The sequence below is a fragment of the Desmodus rotundus genome, chromosome 9 (genome assembly GCF_022682495.2).
Source record: "Desmodus rotundus isolate HL8 chromosome 9, HLdesRot8A.1, whole genome shotgun sequence".
Classification (NCBI taxonomy): Eukaryota; Metazoa; Chordata; class Mammalia; order Chiroptera; family Phyllostomidae; genus Desmodus; species Desmodus rotundus.
The window spans coordinates 113,681,210-113,700,411 of NC_071395.1; the positions used below are offsets into that span (position 1 = coordinate 113,681,210).

The 19,202-nt window shown below is 59.5% G+C and overlaps 2 protein-coding genes across 12 annotated transcripts in view; one reads left to right on the plus strand and one right to left on the minus strand.

Annotated features, from left to right (window-relative positions):
* The window catches only part of TBCD (tubulin folding cofactor D), a 129,437-nt gene extending 121,325 nt beyond the window's left edge, over nucleotides 1-8,112 (plus strand). For 2 of the 3 annotated variants that reach the window (XM_053911052.1, XM_053911053.1), the window contains 7 exons: nucleotides 286-363; nucleotides 1,516-1,581; nucleotides 2,246-2,335; nucleotides 2,625-2,712; nucleotides 3,474-3,583; nucleotides 5,627-5,711; nucleotides 7,854-8,112. In XM_053911052.1, coding sequence (XP_053767027.1) covers nucleotides 286-363; nucleotides 1,516-1,581; nucleotides 2,246-2,335; nucleotides 2,625-2,712; nucleotides 3,474-3,583; nucleotides 5,627-5,711; nucleotides 7,854-7,868 — 532 coding nt within the window. In that variant the 3' untranslated portion in view covers nucleotides 7,869-8,112. The remainder of the gene's footprint in view (nucleotides 1-285; nucleotides 364-1,515; nucleotides 1,582-2,245; nucleotides 2,336-2,624; nucleotides 2,713-3,473; nucleotides 3,584-5,626; nucleotides 5,712-7,853) is intronic. The other variant, XM_053911054.1, reaches the window with a different exon arrangement.
* B3GNTL1 (UDP-GlcNAc:betaGal beta-1,3-N-acetylglucosaminyltransferase like 1) overlaps nucleotides 3,605-19,202 on the minus strand; it is a 34,695-nt gene continuing 19,097 nt past the window's right edge. For 3 of the 9 annotated variants that reach the window (XM_053911055.2, XM_053911061.2, XM_053911062.2), the window contains 7 exons: nucleotides 16,295-16,390; nucleotides 15,193-15,317; nucleotides 11,859-11,994; nucleotides 11,704-11,772; nucleotides 11,261-11,335; nucleotides 10,314-10,424; nucleotides 8,123-9,490 (listed from right to left, as the gene is read on the minus strand). In XM_053911055.2, coding sequence (XP_053767030.1) covers nucleotides 10,344-10,424; nucleotides 11,261-11,335; nucleotides 11,704-11,772; nucleotides 11,859-11,994; nucleotides 15,193-15,317; nucleotides 16,295-16,390 — 582 coding nt within the window. In that variant the 3' untranslated portion in view covers nucleotides 8,123-9,490; nucleotides 10,314-10,343. Of the gene's footprint in view, nucleotides 5,068-8,122; nucleotides 9,491-10,313; nucleotides 10,425-11,260; nucleotides 11,336-11,703; nucleotides 11,773-11,858; nucleotides 11,995-15,192; nucleotides 15,318-16,294; nucleotides 16,391-19,202 lie in introns of those variants that run through there. The other 6 variants (XR_008425122.2, XM_053911060.2, XM_053911059.2 and 3 more) reach the window with 6 other exon arrangements.

Sequence of the window (19,202 nt, forward strand, 5' to 3'; positions counted from 1 at the left end):
CTGGGACCCTGCAGCTCCTGATCTGCCTTTTTAAAAACCCATGACCTATGAAGTTGACATGAGGTCCCCTCTTCTTTCCTTCCACGGGGCAGGGTTTTCCCGACCATCCCCATTTCTACCTGAGTTCTGAGTGGGCTTAGCATTTCCAACAGGCTCTCCTGGCATCTGGGTTGGGCGGGTGGTACTGTGGCACAGGGGGTCGGTGTGGTTTGTGCTGAGATTCCTGCCCTCTCTCCCTCCCGTGGTTTGGCACCTGTGGTCTCACGGCACGTCCTCTCCCCTCAGGGTGTCGGTGCCGCTGCTCAGGATGCTGGACCAGATGCTGGCCCACGGGTGCTTCGATGTCCTCACCGCGGAGGAGGAGTGAGTGCTCGCTTTCCTTCCCGCCGGCTCTGCTCTGCTGCTCGGGCCTCCCAGCCCACCTTCACAGGAACCATAGCGGGCCCAGAGGCCAGAATTCTAGGGACGATTTTCCAGTGTGTCCGTGGTCAGTCTTCATGGGCCCTGTCAGTGTCCTGTCCCCCCGCCCCCTGTGAGGCTGGCATTGGGCGGCTGGGGGAGCGGGTCACGGGGGCCTGAGGTGGTGGCAGTGGACAGAGCAGGGTGGCTGCTGGCTAGGCGCAGGCACTGTGTCAGAAGTGCTTCCCTCCTCTGCTGTGTTCAGAGCTCTGCAGCTGCCCAACCACAGGTACCCATCACAGCCACTCAGTCCCCTCCTCATCTACAGCTCTGTCCTGGGTGGGTCTCAGCGGAGGGTTCATTGCGTCGGGGCCATGGTTTCTGGCAGCTCCCTGATGATTCACCTGATCTCAGAGCTGCTGGGTTTGGCCCCTGGGCTGGGTCTGATGTTGATGCGTTTCAGTGACTTGGAAAGAGCTTTGAAAGTGTCAGGTGGACCCTGAGCAGCATCGGTCTCCTGCCCCTTCTGAGGTCTGCTCGCCGCCTTGTGTCCTGGCTGGTGGTGGCCATCGCTGAGTGGCCGGGGCTTCTTGTCATCCATTGGGGTGGTCCTGGCACGCACGTTGTCACTGGGCTCAGGCAAATCCTTGAGGGTCCTGGGAAGCCCCCTCCCCTCTGGAGGCTGCACAAAAGCCGACTGCAGACTCAGGGCAGGGGGGGTTCCAGGCGGTTCTCCGCATCCTTCTGTGCAGGCAGGAAGCTAGGCCGTTTCAGGGTCCCCTCCTTTATTGCCTACACCTCAGTGGTCAGTGTCCTTTGCAGCCACTGTCCTGTAAATGTTTGGTCTTTAGTTGTTTCAGGTCAGTGGGGTGGGGGGATCTGGTGCTTGTTCCTCCACGTCTGCGGGGGCCCTCGCATGCTTGCCTGGGTCTGATGTCAGGCCCCCCCACCCCCCGGCGTTCACGGGTCTCCCCACTGGTTGTGGGGTAGCGTCTTTCCCAATTGTTTGTTCTAAGATCTTAGTATGTTTTGGGTTTGAAAATTTCAGAATAAAATGGCAAGAGAAAACATCTTCCGTTATGATTATAGCTCTTAATTTTTCTGTCGTTTTGTCAGTGTTTGCTGTGTGTATTTTAAGGCGTCACGGTTTGGCGTGCACAAACGTAAGGTCGAGTCTGAGTGGTAAGACAACCCTCCTCCTCTCCAGTGAGGCAATTTGGTCTTGTGTTAATGCGGCGGCTCCAGCTCTGGACTTCGAACTGTGTGCAGTGATTCTTCCCGGTTTTCCTCGTGACAAGTTTCCACGCGTCTGTCGTCGGCGCGTGTCTTGTCAGCAGCAGGCAGTTCTGTGGGAATTCAGCCTGGCGGTCTCCGTCTTTCCACTGGGCCATTTGATCTCGTCACTCGGTCTTACATCGGCACCTCGCGGTGCTTCCACTCCCTCTCCTCTTGTTTTCCATGTGGTCACTAACGTAATCGCCGTCTCCCCACCTTTCTCTGTTTGTTTGGGATTTTTCACTCTTTTCTGTTTTCTTCATGGTCACCCTGTCGACGTCTAACTTTCAGTGTTTTTCCCTCTTCCTGGACAATTCTAAGGACTCAACGCATTAGGTCCATTTACGTTTCTAGTTTAGTTTAGTTTGCTTTGTGCGTTGGTTTTGTCATCCACAGGCCTGCCCTCCTGTCGAGCGGCCGTGAGGATGGGGGTGGGGGGTGTCTGGCACAGCTGTGCCTGTTAAGGGTCCAGGGAAGGTAACCTGGTGTGGCGTCCCCCAGGGACGGAGCCCTCGGGCCGTCACTTGCTGACCGCACAGCACTAACACCATGCCCTGTGCTTCCCTTGCAGCCATCCCTTCTGTGTGAAGCTGCTTGCACTTTGTAAGGCAGAAATCCACAAGTCTAAGGACGTCCAGAAACTGAGGTCCAGCATCGCCGTGTGAGTCCCACCTCACTGCTGGCACCGGTGGGCTGGGGGCAGGGGCAGGGAGGCGGGAGGCAGAGTCTGTGTGGCCCTGAGCCCGTGTGAAGTCTGGAGAACAAGAGTGAAGCCGTTGCGACATCCCCAGCTCTGCCCGCAGGTGGCCTTGGCCTGAGGGGCAGTGCAGTGTCCCTGCCCTCTGAGATCTGGACGGGAGGGCGAGGGGTCTGGAGGCCACGCTGGGGGTCGCCGCGGCTTCAGGCACCCCCCTGTGCACACCGGCGCTCACCGCGTGCCGGCTCTGCAGGCTCTGCGGGATGGTGCAGTTTCCTGGCGACGTGAGGAGGAAGGTGCTGCTGCAGCTGCTGCTCCTGCTCTGCCACCCATTCCCCGTGGTGAGTGCAACAGCCGCCTGCGCCGGGGCCTCCCCATAAGCAGCTCATCGGCAGGGGTTCTGGATGCTGGTGCTGGTGTCGCCAGTGCGGAGGTGGGCGGCCATGGAGTCCGTCTGGCTCTGGGTTGGGGGCACGGCCTTCCTCTGCCTCTTCAGACATGGGTGGGAGTGGGGGGAGTCCTGCTGCATGGACGCTCAGGTCTCAGGGGAGCAGTACCTGCAGGGTGGCTCTCCCGTGTCCTCCTGGGGGTGAGCAGGTGGTGCAAAGCGAACCCCCCTCCATCCCCCACCCCCGTGTTTCGTCCTGTGCTGTCTCTGCCTGTGAGGGCCCTGGGTGGGGGGTCTCAGCAAAGGGTCCTGGATGGCCCCACACCTGAGTGACACCTTCACCCAGAATCACCCACCATGGGGTCAGGCTTCCTAGAAACACTTTCTGTTGGCTGAAAAAATGCTCTTCAGGTCATGCAGATGAGCTGTCCTAAAGGTAACAGTAGCCCTCGCCACACAGCAGCACCCCTCAGAAATGCAGCTTCTCAGGCCACCTGACCGGCTGGTGTGGCCCAGCCTGTTAGCAGGCATCTGGCTGCATCCTGATAGGCTGCTGGCAGGACTGCCGAGGAACCAGGTGGCCTCTGTGGTTGTGGGGACACGTGCAGGTATGGCCAGAACCCCGGAGTTAGGGTCAGAGGTCAGCATGTCTTTCAGGTTTCAGTCAGACTCCGGGGTCCTGGCCCCTCCCCCAACGTGCTGTGTCCTCTGCAGATTCGCAGGACCACTGCGAGCCAGGTGTACGAGACGCTGCTCACCTACAGCGACACCGTGGGCGCCGACGTCCTGGACGAGGTCATGGCTGTGCTCAGCAGCACCGCCTGGTGAGTGCGGGCCCCTCCCGTTCTCCAGGGTGCAGGTCATGAGCGCCTCAGTGAATGGGGACTCCCTCCCTTCCTGTCCCTGCAGTCTCTCCCCAAAACCCTCCAAAGGGAACAGGAGAGATGAGGCTCCTGACCCCCGATGGCCTTGGCTCTTGGTTTTACAAGGGGACAGGGCAGCTGTCAGGGACTCTTCCCACTTGCTTGTCCGAGTTGCTAAAGCTCCAGTCTCTCCCTCGCACCCCAGGGGGCTGGACAGGCCACACACGGGGAGCAGACGGGGTGCCTTCTGGGGTCCAAGAGAAAGGTTTCTCAAAATGAAATGACTTTTCTTTCAAGTACAATTTTTTGTAAGTAAAGAGATGGGCTGTTTTTATTTATCTGTGGGCTTTTTCACGAACTTTTAATCACAAAGCAGGCTCTGGGTGCCGATGGGGGCTGGTGCTCCTGCCCGAGCTGCGGTGTCAGAAGCGTGATGGAGCGTGTGGTGTGGGGACATGTGTGTGTCTGTGCTGTGTGGCTGCCACAGGGGCTGCCCTGCCCACTTGCCTCCATGGAGGGCCCGCAGGCCTTTGCCCAGTCTTGGTGCGAACGGCCACACGTGGACATGTTAAATCAGAAAGGACGGAGGAAACAGGAAACACGGGTTCCTCCCTCTCCCTTCCCAGATACCCAGTTGCCTCCCACACACAGCAGGACCATGAGCTGCTAGTGGGTCTCGAAGTGCATTTTCGGCACATCTCCAGCAGTCTCTGTTGGCTTCTTGACTCAGTGGTTCTGGGAGAGACACGTGTTGAGTTGGGGGTGGGAGGGCCCTGCGGGAGGAAGAGGCGTGGGTGGCGTCCGGAGGCTGGAAAGGTGCAGCCTGGAAGCTCCGGTCAGGACAGGCAGCACTGATGAAATCAGAGCAGCGGGTGCGCAGGCGCAGGCGATGCTCGGCGTGTTCCAGGCACCTCATACACTGGCCTGTGTACTCTCACACGTGCACCTGCTGACACACATACACACCCAGGCACTTGCACACACCCCCACACCCCTGTCCTCACCCCCATTTTGGAGGTGGGACGAAGCTTGCGGAGGTCCGGTGGCTGTCTGCTTGGGCCCTGGTGGCCAAGGCCTTGGTGCTTGGCCCCGAACCGCCCGTGCCCGGGTCGTGAGCGCCAGTGCGTTCTGCTTATGGACGCATGTGGTGTGTCCACACGCGTCTCCCGTCAAACAGGGACGCTCCTGTGAGGCCTGAGCTTTCCAGGGAGACAGTCTGGTGAACATCTTTGTGCCCCCCAGTGACTATTCCAGACAAGGAATGTGGTCTCAGGAGACAGGGGTGCCTCTGCGAGCAGCTGGGACTGACCCCACCCTCGGGTCCAAGTCTGCTCACCTGACCCCATCCTTGGGGTCTATCTTCAGCGTCCTTGGAGAGAACGGCAGTCTCCTGCACGGGTGACGCCCCCTTCTGTGCTGTCACCGTGGTAAAAACCCTCGCTCACCTTGGAAAGGACAGTGAAGAGCCGAGTGGCCCGAACTCCCCAGCGTTGGAAGGGTCCCTGGCTGCTGCCGCTCCCGCCCGTCCCGCCCCCCACCCCCGTGTCGGGTAGAGTAGGGCTCTTCCCCTGTACCTTAGTCCCTTTCTGCTTAAAAAAGAATCCCCCCCCCCCCCGTATTTTTCTGTGGTTACTACATTTAACTTTCATTTTTAGTGAAAGTAATGAACAGCTTTTAAAATCAAACAGAACTTTAAAAGAGGCCCGTGATAACATTTTGGGCCCCACCTGTCCCTCCCCCACCAGGCACCCCTTTCCCTTCTGTTCCCTGTTGCAGCCTGGGCTGCCAGCAGTTTTCCGAGAAAAGGGTTCAAGAGCGGAGCCTGGATGAGGGGGCCAGGGTACAGGTTCTGGGGTGGGTGTCCTTCCCCGATCTACTCATCTGAAGTACCTTGGGGTGCCTGTACCCCACAGGGAGTTTATTGAGAGTTTAAGGTTCATGTCAGGTTTGACTCCAAGCCAGCGGCCTTCTTGTGGCTGAAGCTGCCCTGCCCTCTCCTCCCAGGGACGCGGAGCTGAACCTCGTAAGAGCCCAGCGGAACCACCTGTGCGACCTCCTCGGAGTACCCAGACCTCAGCTGGTCCCCAAGGTAACTAACTGCATGTCCCCCTCAGGCTGCGCCAGGGACACCTGGGGCCCTCTCCGTGTTGGCCCTACAGACAGCTCCATCGAGACGGCTCCCTCACCACCTCTGTGACATGCTCCAGCGGGGGCTCCATCACCCCACAGGGTCTCCGGGGCCTGCGGGTCTGTCCACTGAAGCCGCCAATGTCCATGGCTGTGGTGTATGTGCTGCCACTGTAATTCCCTGCGTCTGGGGGCCTTGAGCTGTCCTTGCAGGTTCTGTGTTGTCGGGGGCGGGTTTCTGGCTCCCATGCGCACATGGCAGAGGCCCAGGGCTCGTCTGTCCGTCAGCCCCGCAGAGCTGCAGTGGGATCATTGCGATGGAGCCACTCCCCTCCCTCGTCCATGTCCTTGCCTCCTTGCCGGCTGCCCCCTGGACTTGGGTCAGGGCCTGAGCTCTGGAGCAGCTGTGCCGGAGCCTTTCAGAGGACGAGGAAGAAAGGCCCTGCTGGCATCGGTGCTGGTCACACCCAGGTGGTGCCCAGTCCCCACACACCTGTCACCAGCACCCAGGCCTTGCTGTGCTAAAGTGCACCGGGAGCTGCAGGGGACCTGCCAGGGCAGGTCCCCGAGCAGACAGCTTAAGCTACGAAGTGCTGGTGACAGATCCCAGAGCGAGGGCTGCTCGTTACTGTGTGCGCTTGGGCTTCCGCTTCCCTGGGGGAGGCTGAGCACCTCTGCAGTCGCTGGCCATTTGGACATTCTTCCCTCACCTGGTCAGGTCTTTCCGTGTTTCCGCTGGGCTTCCTGTCTTTCGCTACTGTATTTTTTGGGTACTGCAAATGTCTCCTCCCAGGCTGCCTTCTCGTCCTTAGATTTAACATCTTCCATCCTACCACTTCTTTCCCTTTTATCTTGTTTTATGGATTCTGTTGAAGATACATTTACCTATTCCAAGGTTTTGTTTGTAGCCCTCGATTTTTTTTCTCCTGAAAGCTTTGTTCCCCTGTTGACATTTAGATTCACGACCTGTCTGGTGCTGGGTTCTGTGTGTGGTGAGGGAGAGGTCAGCAGGCGGATTTTTCCACACGCAGTGGACCCAGCCCCATTCTGGCCACGGCGCCTTGTCCATTGTCCTGAGTCAGGGCCCACAGGCGTGGCTTTCCTTGGAGTCTCTGTGGACTTTCTGTCCATCACTGAGCCAGCACCAGCCCATCTTACAGACAGACATGTAGGCCCTTCGGTCCCAGAGATACAAGTGGGCCTGGGGTCTTGCATTCATTAGGTCGCGACACTTAGCTGTCTGCGTCCTCCGGTTTTGTTTTCCTCAAAATGGCCTTGAGCCGACTTGTCAGTGTGCACAGTGGAACCTGGCAGGAGTGCGGCTGGGTTGCTGGGAGCCGACGTCAGTGACACTGAGTGCTCTGACCAAGGACCTGCTGCGCTGTCCGGTCTCCCAGGGACAGCTCTTGGCGTGGTGTCTGTGGAGCAGAGGCGTCGCACGTCTGTATCCCACAGTTCTTGGCTCTTCTCTTCCTTTTTCCATTATTTCTTCTCTTTGCATTTCCTTTTCAGAAGCAGTAACTCCGTTCCTGACTCAGGGCTGGCGCTGGGTATGGGGCTCTCGCTCTGGGACCCCTCACCTTCCAGACCTGTCTCAGAGCCGGCTGGCTGGGCCCGCCTTCCACTCAGCCCCTTCCCGCCTGGTCCTGTGGTTCTTCCTGGGCCGCCTTGGCCTGTCGGAGTGTTGTTTCCTTACCGCCCCTCTTGGTGCTGCAGTGGTGTCAGCTGGGTGGGCCCTTCTCTTGGGACCCCACAGACACCCCCTCCAGGTGCCTGGTGGGGCAGGTGCCGATCTGGTCAGCCCTTGGGTGACACTGTGAGGAGTGGAGGTGGCAGGTGAACATGTGACTCTTCCTTGTGTACAAGCCAGAGGTGACATCAGCTTCCCAAGTAAACGTGCATTTACGTTTTCATTAGGAAAATTCCGCACACGGATGGGTGAGTTCAGGGAGGACAGTACAGGAGCCTCCCCATCTGCCACCCCGGAGTTGCCAACCACATGGCTCAGGACGTGGCACAGATGCTGTTTCCTGCAGGAAGCAGGACCCAGAGAAGGCAAGGAGACAGTGCTGACCAGTCTGACCCTGTCCCATGTCCTCTGCAGCCCACTGCCCACTGAGGCCAGTCCTGGGAGCTGAGCCCATGCGCCCGTCTGACAGGGAGGAGCCGCCAGGTGCGACGAGCACAGAAAAGCTGGACACAGTGCCTCGGCCGTCAGCTGGTATATTTGCTGAGGGACTCAGAGTTTGTCACCATGGAGGTGGCTCTTTACAACACGCGTCCTGCACTCGAGTGGCCTGGGTTGTCGGTGCTTTTGTCTTAAATGCAAATTCGTATCTTATAAAACCCTGTGCTGAACAGTCCACGTCTGTCTGTCTGGGTGAACGGTGGGGCTGGCTGCCTGGGGACAGAGCAAGGGGGCAGCCTGACAGGGCACGCGAACTGGAAGCCACAGGGGTCGGCTCCCTCCTGCTCTGCTGCCCAGGTGGTGGGGCAGCCCTGGGTGGGATGAGGCCTGGGACAGGCTGTGCTATTGCTGAGGCTGTGTCCCGCTCAGGTCTTGCTCAGCCCAGCTGAACGTCAGGTGCTGCAAGGATGTCACTGGGCTTTGATGGGCCTTTCCCACCCCATCTGGCAGGGTCAGGGCATCAGTCTCCCGTCTCCCCCACCCGCCCTGTTCCAGCGTCTGGCACCTGTGGGTATTACTTACCCTTGTGCAGCTTTGCAACCAGAAAAAGCCATCGCTTCATTTTTAGAGTCCTGCCCAAGGCCAGCTGCAGCCACGTGAGAGCCTGTGACGGCAGCGCCAGACCCCAAGTGGGAGGTGGGCGTTGGGGAGCCGAACCCAGGTCATCCCCTCTGCTGCAAGGGGGCGACCCAGATGCAGCATCCCAGGATGTGGGTTCAGGTGATGCGGGAAGTACCACAGCTCACATGTGTGACTCTGGAGAAGTCGTTCTTTTTCTAACTTGTCCAGCACCAGCTCATACCGAGTGTCTGAAAAGCCAGTGGGGCTGATGTGTGTAAAGGGTTTGCTACTTGAGTGCCAAGGACTCAGAGGGGCTGGGACCAGTCTGTGGGGAGCATCCTTCAGGTTCCCTCCAGCCTGACCTCTCGTCACTGTTTGAGAGGGAGCAGGCGAGTGCAGGACGCAGGAGCCCTCACCCACCTCTGAGGGTAAGGTGTCAGCAAGCCGTCTTTGGGGCCAAAAGCCCAGGGCTGAATGTACCTGGGCAGGAGCGTCCTGCCCTTGTGGGATGCGGGTGACAGCAGGTCTGTGGATGGAGGCCGCGGTGGGCCCTGCTGTGCGACCTCACCATGTGCTTCACTGCTGCTCCACGGGGTGGCGCTCTCCTGCCTGGGCTAAGCCCGGGACAGGCTGCACGCGTTTCCTGTCCACGTGCACGACCTGGTGGCCAATCACCTCGAACCCCTGGAAGAGAAAGCCTTCACCCCAGTTGTGTGAGAGCTGTACCTGGGAAGACCAGCTTGCACACAAGTCTTCCAGCGTGTGTCCCTCTTGAAAGTTTCAAGTAGGGAGTTTTCCAGTTCAGACGGAAGACTAGCTGGAGACCCCTCAACTGGCAGAGGCCACTTGGTGAGGGTCCTGGATGACCAGCCTCGGGCCACGCTGGTGCGAGGTGGCCACACGAAGTCCCAACCCTGCTGTGCACCAGGGTCAGGATGCAGCAGACTGGGGGGTGGGGGGACCATGCCTGCTGAGCAGCATCTGGACCTTGGCTGCAGAAAACCAAGCAAGTGGCTTTTGAGAAGGAATAGAACCTAGTGTAACGGAACCCCCCTCCCCCTCCCCCCCGCCCCGAGAGAACGGCCTTTCACATCGCGGAGACGGGAGGGTCCACCAGTGCACGGTGTCACTTTGTGATCCACGGAACACCAAGTTGATCTGTTAGCCAGCAGACAGCGAGCAGCTGCCTCTGCTCACCCTTAGGCCCCACTGGTCACCAGCTGTGCACACCAGATGCCTGGTGGCTGCAAACACCTTGTGCAGCTCCGGTTCCTGGAGCCCACCTGAGTCTAGGCCACATGTTGGAAATCCCTGGGCCCCCACGACTCAGGCTGTAGTCAGAGCAGAGCAGGTGATGGACTGTGGGCCGGCGCGGTGAACATGCCCATTTCCTGCTCTGCTCTCATGGATGGTCTTTCTCGGTCCATGTGTCTCCTGAAGTCACCGCAGTGGCTGCACCCCTTGGGGGTCCCTGTGACATGAGCTCACACCCACCCAGACTGGCACCTGGCAGCCCTGCAGAGAGCACAGGCGTCCGCCAGGACCCTGGCCAACCAGCCCTGATACCGTCACCACATGGCATGTGCCCCCAAAGCCCTCTGGGTGATGGGGTGGCAGAGGACTAGCTCCGTGTCTTGGTGAGGCGTGTGGGCAGAGCGTGCACAACCTGTCGGGCGTGGTGAGGGTGGGATCACATGCCTGCTACGTTAAGGGCCAGCCCTTCGCACACAGGGTCTGCCATGCACCAGCTGCCACGTCCCCACCATGGGTCCCACACTGGGTGTCCTTCTCAACCTGCCTTCTAGCCCTTGTTACCTGCTTGACGCCGTGGCTGCTGCGGGTCTGTCAGCTGAAGTGGAGGAAGTCTCGGCCCTCCTGCAGGTGCAGCGACCTCAGGTTGTCCTCAAACGCGCCCCCTGTCAGGTCCTACGGGAGGAGCAGCAGGTCTGGCTCATCTGGGCCTCCCCTGGCCCGCACTGAAGGCCCTCAGAGCCTCCCTTCAGGTTTGGGGTCCCCTGTGGCCAGCTGTCAGGAGGTCGTATCGGCACTGCTGCTCTGCTCAGAGGGGAGGGGCCCGGACAGGACACTGGGGGCAGTCGGCCACAACATCCCACTGGGCGCTGGCGGGAGGTGGGGGTCTGTGAGACATCTCCACCCATCCTGCGCAGTGCCTCTCTGAAGAGGGCAGCAGACCCCCACCCACCTCTGCAGGGGCCACAAGTGGGCAGCAGCCCTGGGGCCAGAGATGGCCACTGGGCAACCAGCTCTGATGGATCCCGGCCGCCTCCTGCTCTGTCCCCACCCCTGCAGCAGAGAGGGGGTCATCACCCAGCAGGCAGATTCTGTCCAGGTCACACCTGGTCCTACAAAGTCCCTGAGATGAGCCCAGAGCCCACTGACAGCTGTTGTTGTGTGGGACACTCGGCGGTGGCACGTTACTCAGAAAAAGAGTGATTTCAACAACCCGGCCACAGAGGCGAGTGAGAAGGGGTCTTGGCCTCTCACTGTGGGACCCCAACATAAAGCCTGGAGCTGAGAAGCAGGCACAGCCATGTGGGCTCTGGTGCCCCTGTGACCACAGAGAATCTGGTTTTACAGAAGTGCAGCCCGTTTCGGGAGGGCACCATGGCTACTGCCACCCTCCCAAGCCCCCAGAGCAGCCCCAGGCCTGGCTGGAGGTGACTGATCTTGCCACCTCATGGTCCAGGGCTGGTCCCCAGCCACATGGTCCTTGTGCCCCAAGGCCACAGCCCAGTACTCACCAGCTTCACACAGATGACGAAGGGCGGCCGGGCTGCTTGGAAGTGCAGAATGGGCACCCGGGGCTTGGGCCTTTCCTGAGGGACAAGGTAGGCTGTGGGCGGGGCCCCACGCTCCTCCCACACAGCGCCCTGCACCACTCCACTGGACGCGTAGCGCTGGACCCAGCATCGCCACCCCCGCCCAGCCACCTTACAGCCACTGCAGGACAGACCCAAGGTGGGCAACAGGGAGACCTGGTGGGAAGATGGGGGTGGGCACAGGTGGCTCTGGGCCCCAGAGACCCCAGGAGTCTGGGGGCTGTGTCTGCCAGGCCTGGCAGCTGTCTGTCTGGGCCTTTCCCAGGGTGTCCACTCAGAAAGCCCAGGATGGCGTCCTAGAGGCTGGCCAGGCGTGGTGTGCATGACCAAGCCCTCACCGCCGGGGCTCCCAGGGCCCCCCGTACCTTAGAGTCCTCGTAGCAGTAAAATCCCTTTTTGATCTTGTTCTCATCCACGTCACAAAAGGCGACCACCTGGGGGAAGGCAGGATGCTAGCCTCAGGGCTAGTGCTGCTGGACATGGGGGTGTGGGAGGGGGCCAGCGGAGAGACGGGGCCCACCTTGCGCTGCGCCTTTGCCGTGAGGCTGCGGTAGAGTCGACGGCCCTGCCTGCCTGCGTTCCAAATGGTGAAGGTCGCCCAGTGTGGCAAAGCCCGTTCTTCCAGGAAGTGGACACGGTGGGTCCAGATAGTGGTCCTATGGAGGGAAGGCTGTCAACCTGGCCCCAGCCCTAACCCCACCCCTTTCCCCAGCCTGGCATGGCCCTGTGGTCCACGTGCCCTGGTCTTCATCGTCACGGGGCAGCACGCACACTCCCCACGCGGCCCCTCATCCCGCACACTCAGCTTTGCCAGCTGTTGGCTGAATAAGTGAACCCAGAATGACCTGCCAGGATCCCACAGCTGCCCTCGGGGACCTTAGGACCCACTGTTCTCATGGCTGCTCACTCAGGAAGCAAACAGACACCAGGCACAGGCCCTGGGGAGCCCACAGGAGACATGGCTACTCCACCATTGGGCACCTGCGACCACAGTAAACTCAAGCCAGAAGGACCTGGACATGCCCTTCAGGCCCCCACATGGCTCAGTGTCCCATGGGAGAGGCCCAGGTGGATGGGTTGTCTTCTCCAGGCAGGGTCCCTCCATCACCCCTGTGCTACACGGAGACAGGTAGGTCCAGGCCTGGCCACAGGGTCTGCCCCTGCCAGCACCCCAGGCATGGGGGGGGGGGGGACCAGCACTCTCAGCTGTCCCGGTTTAGCGTGTTCGCACAACACGCAGAGTTGGGCGAGGACCTGCCCTTCTGTCAGGCAGGTTACGATCGTCAGGCACTTCCTGAGGCCTCGTCTGCCAGCCTCCCACTTCAAACTGGCATGCGTCACAGTTGTGGTAGGCGGCCGAGGTTTGGGGGGGTACCGGTGCCCTTAAAAATGCCAAGTCCCTAATCCTGGCTACTTGACACTACACTTCGGAAAGAAACACACAGGCTGTACCCACTCCAGGCCAATTACATGCCACACGGGCCTGGCCACAGTGCATGTAGCTTTGCCAACATCCAGGGAAATGGGAAGTTTCTAAGAACGAAAGAAAGATGAACTTCACACAAGTGCATTCATGAAAATTCGTGAAATCCTGAGCAAGGAAGAGCCAGGCAGCTTTAGAGTCACTTTCAATGCTTGCCTCTTTCAGGCAGGGAGCGGGTGGGACAGCCCAGTGCCGGGAGGTGCAGAGTGGGGTCTGTGGGGTCAGGGTGTTGGGCTGGGCAGCAGTGGAGGTGCCCTGGGGTCCCTGCCAGTGAGGGAGGGGCTTGCCTGGCGCATGTACTCCCCTCCCCCCCACAGGGTGAGCAGGGAGAAGGGGCCGCAGATACAAGGCCTCTGCTCAGTGCAGGGTCTGGCCTTTTCTGAGACTTAAACAGCTTCTCTTTGTAACCAGTTTTCTTCGACTTGAGGCCCACGTTGAGTGCAACTGCCATCAGGGTGCCCCACGGTTCCTGTGGACATCTACAGGACGGAAACGACTGGCCCAGACCAGACCTCTTAAGTGCCAGTCGGACTCGTCTTAAAGCCTCATGGCAGGGCGGTGTGGGGCGGCAGATGGGGCAGGCATGGGGAGGGTGCCCCATGAGTGGTCCTGTGGGGGGGACACGCCTGACCCGTGTCACACGGTCTGCGGCATGGGTTCCGTCGGTGGGTCTCAGGGTGAAAGGAAAGCAAGGCGCAGAGCGATGTGGGTATTAAGCAACCTCTCTGTGCCTCCCAAGTTTCAGGGGTCTCCCATCTGAATGTGCTGCACACGTGAGCCGGTGAGACAGCGACACAGCACACCCACGGTGGGCGCTTCCTCCCAGGAGCCTGTTCTCACTGCGTTTCCGCCGTTGACTGTCAGGGAGAACATACTGTCTGTGTCCCCTCTCTACCTGCTGGTGGACGCAGTGTCCTCGCCCCAGGGCTGGGCAGTGCAGGGGCTGGCAGTTTTCCCCAGACTCGCAGATGGGCACTTCCAGAGCTTTCTGGGGAGGAGCGGCAGCATCTGGCTGCATGTGCCAACAGCGGGCGCCGGGGCTTGGACAGAGTTGGTACGAGCGAGCGAGATGCTGGCAGGAGAAAACAGCCCTCAGCCACCCAGTGGGGCAAACTCAGCTACAGTTAAGCAAAGATGCAGTGTCAGAACGCAGCAGTGGGATGCCACCATTTACAAGAAAGTGCCCAAAGTCAAGTACGAAGGTGCAGAGGCAGCGGTCAATGCCAGGCCGGGGGCAGCAGGGCCCTGGGCTGCGCAGCTCGGCAGGAAGTGGAGCCTGGGGAGAGCAGGAGGTTGACAGGCGGGTCCTGTTTTCTTTGACAGACTCTTTTATGCCTCTTGGTGTCTGAAGTGTTTCAGTGAAAATCCTTGAATGATCCGTGTGCTGACCATTCTTCTTTTAAAAAGGAAAAGCAGCTGAGCGGCTCGGCAGAGAGTGAGGGAAGTCGGTTCTTGACGAGCCCCAGGCTCTAATTAAGCTCATCACTCTGTGAGGTCTTCCCACTCAGCTCAGAGCCCTTAATCCCACACCGAAACTGCATGAGGTCACGTCTGCTGTGGGTGGCAGAGCCTCATGCTGCAGAGTCAGGGAAAAAGGCCCGATGTCACAGACGCGCATCGCACGCAGGCCGGAGGGGCGAGGAGGCCTGCGGCAGGAGCCCTCTGGCCCGTTGCCCAGTCCTCCCTCCACATGTGCCCCCAGCCCCACCATGGGCCGACAAGCCGGCGGTCAGCACCAGGCGCTTTCTTTCCACAGCGTCTTTGGGGGACACACAGCAGAGAATCCAGGGGCCCTCGGTGTGTGTGGATAGCACCCCCTGCCCTGGGGCAGAGGGTCAACAAGTCTCTCAGCCTTCAGGGGAAGCTCGTAGTTGGCCGACCTCCAGGACCTCAGGGGCACAGCCTTGCCTCCAGCTCCTCAGGTTCAGGGGGTCCCACACGGTGTGGTGGTGAGGGGGCAAGGAACACACTTGTCACTGTGAGAAAAACGTCGCACACATCCCTGTGCACACAGACGCACGCACCATTCCAAGTAAAGGCGTGAAGACAGCTTCCTGCTTTTCAACCCACCTCGTTCCACACCTCTCCCACACTGTCCCAGCAGCCGGCCTCCCGCCCACCCGGTGCAGCGGCTCAGGCCCCAAGGGAGAAGGGAAGGAGGGTGTGGCTGGCCTCCCCCTGGTGCCCTGAGCAGGTGTGTGGCTCAGCCCTGGTCTCCTCAGCTGGGGCGACGGCAGACACCCCAGCCCATCTGAAGTCACTTCCTGCACGTGAATTCCATCCCAAGTTAACTCACACTGGACCCTGGGGCTCGGCCAGTGCCTCGAAGCCCACAGCACCCCCTGCCCCACCGAGGTCGGGCCCGGCGTACTCGAGGACGGAGTGTGTGGCTGCGCTGGGGTGGTAGCGGTAGAGAAGGAGGCTCTGGTCCACGCGGACAACCCCGCCACCCTTTCGGAGGTGGTCGTAGAAGAACAGCAGGTCCTCGGGCACGCCCTGCAGGAGAAGAACAGGTCCATGTCCCCTGCTTTGCACCTGGGTTTGTCCATTCAGGCCTCCAGTCGCAGGCCACTCAGCCAGCCTTCACCCTCCAGGTCACAGCCTGCTGACTACACACCCAGCTGCCCCAGCCTATGGACATTGCTGGGGAACAGCGGCCACATGCAGCTCTTTAAGGTGCTGGAGAAGGGTGGTGGTGGTCTGGCCCACCCCCTCCAACCATGGAGACTGGGTCTCATGTTCTCAAACCCAATTTAAGGGTGGGAGTGGGGGTGGGGGGGTGGAATACACTAATCAGCCCTAAGGGTTACTTTGAGAGAAAGAAATACTGATGTGAGAGAGACACCCCTATCAGTGGCCTGTGGTACACACCCCCACCGGGGACCGCACCCTCAACCTTCTGGTCTACAGGATGACACTGTGGCCAGCGTGTGAGGTGTACTTGCTCATCGGCTGTTGGAACGTTCGGTCTCAGCCTGTCTGCAGAGGACCGGTCAGCAGGTCAGCAGCCAGGTCTCCATTTCCAGGCCAGTGTGGCCCGAGCTCCTGCCCCATTTCAGCAGGAGTGTGCAAGGGCCGCCTCCCACGGGGGCGGGGGAAGGGGAGACAAGGCTGCTCTTCCCCCACTAATCACCCCGTTGTCCACATCCCAAGCTTTCCCACAAACAGCTTCTCACCCAGGATGAGGTAACCGGGGGCCTGAGCCAGGGCGCCTGCAGCCTTCACACAGAAATCCCCTGCTTTTGGCAAAACAAATGTGCCCCAGCCCAGCTGCGCTCCGGGACGCTCAGCAGAGCCTGGCAGGAGCGGTTCCCGGGGGTGGGGGGTGGGGGTGCTGTCACAGACTGCAATTTCTAGCCCCAAGTCCTACAAGTGGGTAGAACGAAGGACCCATTCCCAGGGGTGACAACCAGGGAGGACCCATTCCCTTCCCCACCTCCAGAGGAGGGCTCCACAGGGGCAGCCATACTTACCTGCCCACCCTCGTCAAAGGGGCCCACGTGTGAAAACCATGCTCGAGAGCAGAACCAGGAGGGCATGATCACGGTTGGGCCGTTGGAGGTAAAAACCTAGAAGCAATTGACATCAGCAGGATTAAGAACAGCTTGTCCAAGCACCTTATAATTCATTTTCCACAGCGTAGCATCAGAAAGTGACAAGCTTCTTTGCATGTCCCATCCCTATAGGTATAAGGGTTCAGGGGACCTGACCGCCAGATGGACAGTGTCCCTCTCCTGCCCCAGCTCCTGCGCGGCTGACGCTCACAGGCTGTCGGTGAAGGAGCCCCCCAGGCTGTGGACTGACGGCAAGGCCGTGGGCACAGCAAGGCCCTGGCAGCCACCGCAGGCTCCAGCACACACACCCGGCACCTATGTCATCTTAAGGGTGACGGGAGCACAAGGACAGAAATGAAGCGGAAAGGAGCACAGAAAGCGCGCTGGGGGTGACTTCTTTCCGCCCATCAGAACAAGGACAGATGGGCTTGTCCTGGTCATTTCTTTCTCGCTTTCCTGTTTTCTTGCTTTTCAACGATGCTCATTGCTTGTCAAGTCTTCCTCCAAAAGGCGGCGCTGGTGCTCAGGGGTCGCAGGGCATACGGAGGAGGAGGAGGAGGAGCCAGCTCTGCAGCAGGACAGAGCGGCAGGAAACACCTGTTAGGACAACCTCCGTGTTTCCAGAGTCCTGCGGGCTGTCACCTCCAGACCAGACGACACCTGACGCTTGGTGAAACCCTTCGTATTCACTTCCCAGCTCTCCGAAGTCGCAGACAGGAAGTGGCCGTTCCCAACATACAGTAGATGCCCAGGAAAGTGTCCTCCTCAGTGGGAAGGTCGGGTGGGGACGAATAACCCGGGTTCACAGGCCAGCGTGCTCACCCCGGGGGGCTTTGTCTGTGTGAGCACCTGCGTGCTCCCAGGCGGAAAAGGCTGGCTGGCTCACGTGTAAATGGCTCACACGATACACACCGCTGTGGTTTTCTCTTCTGGGGCTGCTGCTGCACCACCCTACATTACGCAGGGCGCTGGATGAGCCTCGGTTTCTGCCCGGCCAGAGGCAAGGGGTCAGAGGCCAGGGGCCAGGACGGCACCGGCAGCAGCGACCTGCTGGCCAGACAGCACATGGTCAGAACCACTTAAGTGCATGAAGAAAGAGAAGCACCTTTTCTGAGCAGCTTGTTTCTCTTTAAAGGCGTGTGTACTGCAGGCGAGAGGCGGAAGGAGGTTATACAATTACAAACTTTCGAAGACAAGAGTTTTCCTAGAAAACATGTTCATCTCCCTCTGCCACGCTGCCCCTCGCAGGAAGAAGTCCCAGGTGACTACGCGAGACTCTCAGACGTGGTAAAGGCCAGCATCCAACTAGCAAGGACCAGGAGAGGCCACATGTGGGGCTGTGATTCCTGCCCCAGCCCAACCTCTGGTTCTCAAGGTTCGGCCCCAGGAATCTATTAGGTCACCCCAGCCCCCTGCCACCGGCGTGAGAGGCTCTGCTTAGGGCGACTGGGCGCCACGTTGCAGAAGAAAGTAGAATTAAACTCCGCAGCCGCTCACCCAGCCCGTTTCCTTGAGAGAAAGCGAGCATTCTGAAAAGTTATCACGTGAAGATCAGTGTGAAAATAAGCACGGGGTGGGGGGGCGGGGAGCGATGCCTTCACGCCCAGCTCCCCCCTCACTGCCAGGCCTCCACTTCCCCTGGGAGATGTGAGGACTCTCGGGGACTGCAGACCCCTGCTGGCCTCACAGCCAGGGGCTGGCGCCGTGCAGAGCGGCCCTGGCACCATGGACACCAAAGGCTTGGCTGTGCGCCAATCAAACTGTTTACAAAACAGGCAGCAGAACAACTTGCCAAGCCCTGGCTTAACTGGTAAGGCGTGGACTTTCGACTTCTATTGAAATGAAAACTGCTTCAATTGCTGAGCCTGCCTCTCCCAACAGACTCAGAATTCTTGGGACCCAAATGAAATAGGCCCAAGAGGCATAAATGCTTTCACTTTGGTTTTGTGCAGTCTTACACTTGCAGGTAAATTACAGGTAATGCACCTGTTGCTCAGAGGATGCAAGGGGGACTCCATGCCGTGCAGCCCAGCAGAGGGCGCTCTAGGCCGCAAGGAGGGACAGGAGAGCCAGCGGCCAGAAGTGTCAAAACCCAGGCAGAGCCCGGGGGCTGTTCTGGTAGCAGCTCACGTCTGCTGGACAGGGAGCGGGGCTTCCCGGTGGCCTCCCTACACACATCACCAAGGCCACCACGCCCTCCCCTCCCGAGAGACGAGACCAACGCTGGGTTTTCTAATCCATTTCATCGACTTCTGTTTCCTCTTCACTCTCCAGCTGTCACTCCCCACTTGTGTCACCAACTGAGAAGTCAGATAACCCGGTTTCTTAGAATTTTGCCCAAAGAAGGTTCCCCATGTGAGCCCCCCAGGCCCAGGCTGCTGCTCTGCGGAGCCTGGAACGTGGGGCTCTCCCCTTGTTCTGCGCCGACAGAAAGTGCCCATGGCCAACAGGAGTTGTACGCAGCTCCCAAACATGGAAAGTCCGTCCCAAGGCGGCTCGGGTACAGAACTGAAATGAACCCATGAGCTGCCCTTGTCCTTGGTTCTCAAGAAAGGCCCAGGAAGAGCGGTGGGTACGGACAGACACTTTTAAATGCTTTCAGCACTTAAAAGGAAGAGGAAGTGAGGGTTACAGACTTAAAATGAGCTCAGGTTTTATGCAAAAAGGAAACACCCTGGCATTGGAAAGAACGTGAGTATTTAGAAAAAGTCGGAGACCCCATCAGATGCATCTCAGCAGGAAGTGAGACGATTCTTTCCGAACAAGAGCAAAGTTTATGTGACTCATTCCCGGAGCTCTGTGGCTTCTTACCCTTTTTTCTAAGTTC